This window comes from Peromyscus maniculatus, chromosome 5, assembly GCF_049852395.1.
Source record: "Peromyscus maniculatus bairdii isolate BWxNUB_F1_BW_parent chromosome 5, HU_Pman_BW_mat_3.1, whole genome shotgun sequence".
In the NCBI taxonomy this organism is placed as follows: Eukaryota; Metazoa; Chordata; class Mammalia; order Rodentia; family Cricetidae; genus Peromyscus; species Peromyscus maniculatus.
Window position 1 is genome coordinate 108814020 of NC_134856.1, and position 8063 is coordinate 108822082.

Consider the following 8063-nt stretch of genomic DNA (forward strand, 5'->3'; position numbering starts at 1 on the left):
GGCACAAAGCTACACAGAGAAACCCTGTCTCGAAAAAACAAACAAACAAACAAACAAAAAAAAGCAAAGTCTTGACTTAAAGACTCTAAATTTGAATTCATCTCTGCTCCAAATGTTTCCAAGTTTGGGAAGTTCTTCCAGAGCAGCCAAAGCTGAAGGATCACACACCCCTCAAAGTGTGAACTACCAAAATGTTCCCTATATTCTCACAGTGGAAAGAGCATATGTCCAACTTCAGTTGTACAGGACTGAGTTGGTAGAGGACGTTAGAACATATAGTACTTACTATACAGGATAGCTCTTGGAACCTCATTTGAAAATATCTCAGAATAATTTCTCTGAATAGTAGGGATGAGCCTGTTGCTGCTGATATCAAGTCTGCTCCCTTGGGAACATGTGATCTCCACACCAGATGACCAGATGTTCAATGAAGAGCTGTATAACAAATTGATTTCCATTTCTCATCGCACTCATATAGTTGCCCGAAAAATGTATAAAAATTTAGTAAGTACCTCACTTATTTCAGAATTCTTTTCTAAAGTGAATGTGAGAAAACTGTACTGTTTTAACCATAAAGCATCATGAATCAAATTTCAACTAGTATGTTTTATATGTAGTAGAAAGTATCAATTATTAAAGTGTAGATGAGGGAATATAGGATATTTCATGAAATAGCGAAGATTTATAAAGAAGGCAATGATTTTTTTCAGTTTTTCTTCTAATAAACCTTAAAAATAAGTATTTTTGTTTTGAACTTCCACTTTGAACATTAAGCCCAGAAAAATTCTCCAGGGAGGAGCTATGATTTCCTGATCTTGTTTGAAGAATGCCTCTGTGGGCATTATTCACATAGGGCTTTACAGATATCTAATATAGTAGCACTGCACTGCAGTAAATAAATTGGAGAAAATAAAACTAAACTGATCTGTAACCATGCAAAGTGGGAAACGACAACAAAAATAGCTGTTCAGAAAGTTCCAAATGCTAAGAATCATTGATCAAGATTTCTATCAGGTAGTGGCTGATTACAGTAGGAGTATTGGTATAGAAAGGAGTGTTTTCTTTCTTTCTGGTGGAGATAATTTTTTTTTATTTGTGTAGGTGAGTCATTACAGTGAAAACAAAGAAGACAGTGCAAACTGAGGAATATGAAAATATGTCTGTAGAATTGTAGTGACTATGCCTTTCCATTGTCATTTTCATTCATTAGTGATGCTTTCCTTCCACCTTTTTCACTCATAATCTTGCAAATGCAAGATCCTAGGGATCCATCAAACTTTTATAAATTTGTCGATTGTTAATAAATAATATATATTTGAATTACTAAATAACTCAAGTAAACATAACCTTCAGTTGATTGATATAGTCCCATTAAATGCTGTTTTGTGATTTCTATCCTCATTCATTGCTAAGTATTTCTTTAAAAACATAATCCAGATTTTTTATGCTAAAATGTGATGCCATCAACACAACTGCATTACAAATTTACCATGAAGTTAGTATGCTCCAGCTATAACTCCATTTTGCTTGAGAAAAAGGAAGATATTTGCTGTTATCTAATTAACAGTAGCACATCAGCTTGAATCAATAGGAATGAAGTTATTCATAAATATCAATACAAAGCCCCTATTTGATGGCACACAACTCAAATCCTCCAGAGTTCTGATACTTAAAACACTAAATGTTTTTTGGTTAGAGTGTTTCTTTATGACTTACTTTCAAACAATAATTTTTAGGAATCGCAAAACAGCAAGGGCACTGTAAAGAAGAGAAGAGTGTGTGAGGCCAGGATATTCGATTGCATATGTAAAAGGAAGAAAGAGCACACATGCAATATTTGCTTCAATCCTCTATTTCAATTTTAATGCAGTCCTTATGTGATAAAATTGAACATCTATCAAATACATTAATAACCTGGTCATGGATGTGTTGGTTATAACCTGAAACTACAAATACTTGAATCATTTCATTCCCTCCAGGATGTAAAGTTATCCAAGGGAAGATGGTTTAAAAACAGTGGAAACAACACCTGCCGCACTGCTTCCATCCCTACTACAAAAAAAGTAGGTGTTTCCTCCATATTATTACCAAAACAACTTCATCATTACTCTAGTTATCTGTGCTGTGTGTGATTACTGGGACTATTGCAGTTACAATAATCTCCTGTCCAACAGAGTGAAGAAAGAAGCATCAGGCAGAAAAGCATCACACCACACAGTAGTTAACTTGCCCACTAAGTCAAAAGCCAGCTTTCATTATAGCAGAAGCCTAAGTTGCCCATGTAGATCATTTTTCCAGCAACTTGCTAGTGGGATTAAAATTTTTTGTCTGAATTGGATGTTATTAATGGTTGAATATATATTCAAAGACATGTGGAAGAAATCAAATACAGTAGTGTTTATGATATAATCCTAAAGACTCCTCCTCTGTCAGCAGGCTACTTAAATCACCAGTGTGCAGTTTATTTTTGAATTTTGAAAATCCCTTGGTCTTATTTCCATTTCGTTATATTGTGCAGTACTCCCTGAGTCTACCTTATCCTGTATCTTAATTGAAAATCAGCTGAATAAAAAGGTTCTCTGCATACTATAGTATGTATCTCAGGATAGCCTTTATTTTGCTGGTGTTTACATTTCTCAGGAGCTCGAATATGTGATTGTTTCATCTCTCCTTTCTGATCCCCAGTCATAATCAATCTTCTGTGAATTAAACTAACCTTGTTAGGTGTAGACCTCTCATATATATTGTTTGTTCTATAAGATTTTATCACTAGCATCTATGTAAAACTATTCTTATTTAAGTGTGACTATAATAATGGAAATTAAAGAAAAAGAGGTGGGGAAGAGAGAACTTTTACACAGACCTACATACCTAGACACTTTCAAAAGCAGGATGTTGGCACTGATACATGCATTAGACACAAAAATTTCTCTAACATGAGATACTATTGGAAAAATAATGAACTGAAGTTCAGAAAATTTACAAAGAACTTGTACCTCTTGCATGTCAAGTAAGAATGTGTAGTTGGGCTGCATCTACCCCAACTCCTCAATAGTAATCATCATGCTACAATCTTCCCACCAATCAATTTTGCCATCATCATTTAGCCTGCTCCTTTCCTTCATATCCTGTACATATTTCCTTTCCCATGTCCATTGGATTGCCATTACTCTTCTTTTCATTGCCAGAGTCATAACTAAAAGATATAACAGCAAACAGTTGTAATCAGATATGGCTGCCAAACAAGATTCTGGCAGTGATCATAAGCTGGTCATATCTTAACTTCATTGTGATTTCCACTGATGCTGGTATTAAAAGCAGTACTGGGTTATTTTTTTTTTTCTGCTGGACATGAGAACAAGTATGTTGCTCTGCCAGAAGTATGAAGTAGGCTTTACCCAGAAAATGACTATATCAATGGCATTTTTTTCACTGTATTTATTGTTAAACATTTTGCAATAAACATTCTACAATAATCCAGAAATCACAATTGAGTATTGAAATGAGCAAATTGATTCACTAGTGTGAAAATAATTTGGATGACCTTCCATTGTCAGTGTTGGCATTGCTTTGGTCTCAGTCAGATCTAGTGATACCTACTGAGTAGGATCCAGCAAATCTTTGATTGTCATAGACAAGAAATGCAATTAAATAGAAAAAAATCTCTCCATAAGCTACATGCTCACATATAGAAAATAAAACAAATTATGATCAATATATGTCATGAGGAAAAAAAATATTCAAACCTGATTAGTTTTATGTTACCAAACTATATTTCAATGGCTTAAATTTCACATTTCTACAATGTGTATCATATTCCAACAAACATTTTTATGTATTGATTACTTAAAAATAGGTATTGCATCTTTTGTCTTTGTGTAAAGACACAATGTATCTACTCTATTTTGCTTATTCAATGCAATTTTCAATCTGATTACTTAGACTGAAGTCCTTCTGAAAGTGGTCATCAATGTTTCAAATGCCTGGAAGTACCCACTGAAACTTCTGACACCTGCAGTGTTGACTCATTTAGGGTCCTATGATGGTATGCTGGCAAGAGCTATAGAGGTTAAGTATGGATGTGAAGCAATTCTGGAGGGAGCAAAAGTTTTGCTCAGCAGGGTGAGCCATCTCTTCACATTTCTTTGATCATGTCATGTGTGAAAAAGAAATTAATTTTTAAAAACTTCATTTTCAAGAGTATCCAATATGTTCACAATCTTTCCAGTAAGGGAATCACATATAAAACCAACCACTCATAAAATTCTTTACTGAGAATAAGACACACAAGTAATCTCAATAGAAAATAGCTGCTCTTCATAGCAATTTGGGCAGAAGCTGTCCTGGATAGGATGGATACACCTGCATAACGCAGAAGACATTACGATAGTCACGCTTGTGTCGCTTGCACCTTAACTCATTAAAGGAAATATTCATCATGTCTAAGGTTTAGGAAAATAAATAATATGGAGAATATATTTAGTTGAAAGACAAAAGAAATCAGGACACTCTACTGGAACCTATAAAGGTATGGAGGACAGACCAAGAAAAGTACTGAGGACATATTAAAGTCCGCAAAGTTAAAAAACTGCTCCATTCCCTCCAATATTCTTTGGTTAAATCCATATCTAGTGTCACATAGCAATTTGATGGTTCTCCAGTTTTATAACCCTGCATGCGCATTCCTTATTTGACTACAGCACATACATGTGTGTAAGTTCACACACACACACACACACACACACACACACACACACACACACACACACGAAAGGAATAAGGACCAATTATACCAATGAAGTACATATAATACTTGTCCTTTTGATGTTTAGGTTCAGCCTGGATTTGAAGAAAATAACTATCCTGACTGGCCAGAACTAAAACAATTGAGGTCTTCCAATAAAGACACTCACCTTTCTGCATTTCATACACTCTTCTACTGCCTATACAAGGATATACAAAAGGTTAACCATTATCTTAAGATTCTGAGGCGCCGAGTCATCAAAAAACAACAAATGCTAAGTATAAAGCCATGACATCTGCTGCTGAGATGGTCCTTGATGAATGAACCAGACCTTCAGGGCTTTGAAAAGTTTAATCTACTAGATTTCTTTTTATAAAATAAAATATGATTCCTTAGAAATGTCAGTTTGGAAGAGAATGTTTATCAATTTCTTGTGTCCATGTAATATAAAAAAGAACATAGCATTGCATTGTTTCTTTGTAATTTTTACAAATGATCAGGTTTTAGAAAGCAAGCAAGATGGCTGACAAATTACTTTAGAATCAAAGTAAAGATGAACAAGTTATTTTTTTAAAATATCAAGATATTACTATTAATCAGAAGAAATAAGATGGAAATGTACAGCTTTGTTTTTAAATAAAACCACTCTGAGAAAAGTTTAATGATACAAGGATAGATGATGTAAGTGCTGTAGTTTTGCACTACCCCTAGATATCATAATGTTTCAGACTTTCTAAAAACATGTTAGGATGCAAGTATGAAATGTATCTAGATTTCTCCAATGAAAATCTTCAACTATGGTCTTCATAGCACCACTTTAGAAAGATTGCCCATACACTGTGGTCTATAGAACAACTAATCCGACAGCACTTCATCCCATATTCAAGTTATTCAACACCCTAGCCACACCATCCAGTTATTAATTTCAGACAACAGGGAATCAAGATTTCATCCATTCTTGCAATGTTTTTGCCATTCCCTTTTTCTGCATATCAATATCTGTGACTTTCTCAGAATTCAGGAGATAAGTAAAAATGAGAAATGGTGACAAAACAAAGCTGATAAGTAGAGTTTTACTGACTAGGGCTAAAGTTAAAAATCTGAGAATCAGATGTTTCGTCCATGACGCATGCTAGTGTGGTACAAACACAACTTTGGGCATTTAAAAAAAAGTGGTGTCTAAATTCCCTGTATCCTTTCCACAGTTACACCACCTGTACCTTCCTTTTCAGCCTTTGTTTCTGGTCCTCACATCCTAAGGCATGGTATTTGAGAAAATAGCTGGAAGGCTGCTTTTCATCAACTGACACAAAGTCTCATGCATTAGGCCTACTCCATCAGTGGAGCAGCAGCAGCCCTGGGGCGCCAATGATAACTTCCTAATATATACATTCTCTTATATAAGTATAGATCCCAAATGGAACAGAAAGTCAAATTCATTATCATACTTTTATTGTAGGAATGTACATCTATTATTTCCTTCTTTTGAACTCCACGAGTCATTTTCTCTATTGACAGTCATCTGAGGGTGTGAATGTATCACAATGCCTTAAACTAAAACAACAACAACAACAACAAAAATACATTCTATTCATTCCATCTAGAGAAAAAAGATTGGGTCAGTGTAGCTGAGTTTATTGACTGCTTCAAAGCAACGTAGCACATGGAGAATTTCATAGCCTTCTCTCAGAAGTCAGTGGGCTTGCCAACCTGTCTCTTGCCTCACTTATAAGAAATGTTCAGATACTCATAGAAAATAGATGCTCAGAAATGATGGAATTCACTTTTTATAATCAATGTCCAAATGCATTGCTCTTTGATTTGGGTAGCATGGCTGGTCACTAAACTCTAGGGACTTGCCTGTGTGCCCTGCTAGCTTTCTCATTCCAGAAACCGAACATCTGTTAATGTCTTTGTTTTTGTTGGGAGTTGTTGTTGTTTTGTTAGTTTGTTCGATTTTATTTTTGGCATTGCTTGGTTCATATTTTGTTTATTATATATTGAGACTCTACAATTATGTATAGTATATGCATATATACACAAAAACATATGTTCTTAATTTTGGATTAAAATCCAAAATTTTATTTTAATTTTAAAATAAATTTTATTTTAATATTTATTAATATTATATATTATATGTTATATTATAATATTTATTTAATAAATAAATTTATTTTAATATTAAAATCCAATATTAATTTTGGAAAAAAAACATGTTCTTTAAAAATTTTGGTCAATTTGTTGTGACCACATTTGCCTACTTCGGCAATTTTTTTTAATTTTTCAATTTTTTTATATTTTTATTTTACAATTAATTTAATTTTACATATCAGTCACGGATTCCCCTTTCTTCCCTACTCCCACCTCCCAGGCGTCCCTGTCAATCCACCCCCCATTCTGACCTCCTCCATGGCAAGGTCTTCCCTGGGGATTCAGCTTAGCCTAGTAGATTCAGTTGAGGCAGGTCCAGTCCCCTCCTCCCTACACCAAGGCTGAGCAAAGTGTCCCAGCATAGGCCCTAGGTACCAAAAATCCAGCTCATGCACCAAGGACAGGTCCTGGTCCCACTGCCTGGGGGCCTCTTAAATAGTTCAAGCTCATCAACTGTCTCACTGATCCAGAGGACCTGATCCAGTTCCATCGGGGTTCCTCAGCTATTGGTTCACAGTTCATGTGTTTCCACTAGTTTGGCTATTTATCCTTGTGCTTTTTCCAATCATGGTCTCAATATCTCTTGCTCATATAATCCCCCCTCTCTCTCAGCAACTGGACTCTTGGAACACCACCTGGTGCTTGGCCATGGATCTCTGCATATGCTTCTACCAATCACTGGATGAGAGATCTAACATTACAGTTAGGGTGTTCAGCCATCTGATCACCAGAATAGGTCAGCTCAGGCACTCTCTCGACCATTGCCAGTAGTCTATAGTAGAGGTATCTTTGTGGATTTCTGGGTACCTCTCTACACTCTGCTTCTTCCTATTCCCATGGGGTCTTCATTTATCATGGTATCTCTTTCCTTGTTCTCCCACTCTGTTCCTGATCCAGCTGGGACCTACCACTCCCCTTAGCTCTCTTTCCACTGACTCTTGCCCTCCATTACCCCCCCCCCATGTCCAGTTTGCTCATGTAGATCTCATCCATTTCTCTGTTGTTGGGTGATCCCTGTGTCTAAAACGACAGCCTACAGAATGGGAAAAGATCTTCACCAACCCCACATCTGACAGAGGGCTGATATCCAGAATATATAAAGAACTCAAGAAATTAGACACCAAAATACCCAACAGTCCAATTAAAAAATGGGCTATAGAGCTAAACA

General features: G+C 35.6%; 1 protein-coding gene across 1 annotated transcript; it reads left to right on the forward strand.

Moving 5' to 3' along the window:
- Positions 1-351: 351 nt before the first annotated feature.
- Positions 352-5064, forward strand: LOC107399387 (prolactin-3C1-like). Its single transcript, XM_015985787.2, has 4 exons — positions 352-504; positions 1980-2063; positions 3943-4122; positions 4833-5064. Exons 1-4 carry the CDS (start codon positions 352-354, stop codon positions 5034-5036), a joined length of 621 nt encoding a protein of 206 aa, XP_015841273.2. The 3' UTR covers positions 5037-5064.
- The last annotated feature ends 2999 nt before the right edge of the window (positions 5065-8063 follow it).

Coding starts and splice junctions, on each gene's coding strand:
- LOC107399387 (XM_015985787.2), top strand. CDS start 352: ATGAGCCTGTTGCTGCTGATATCAAGTCTGCTCCCTTGGGAACATGTG. Junction 505..1,979: donor GAAAAATGTATAAAAATTTA/GTAAGTACCTCA, acceptor CATTCCCTCCAG/GATGTAAAGTTATCCAAGGG. Junction 2,064..3,942: donor CCATCCCTACTACAAAAAAA/GTAGGTGTTTCC, acceptor CTGATTACTTAG/ACTGAAGTCCTTCTGAAAGT.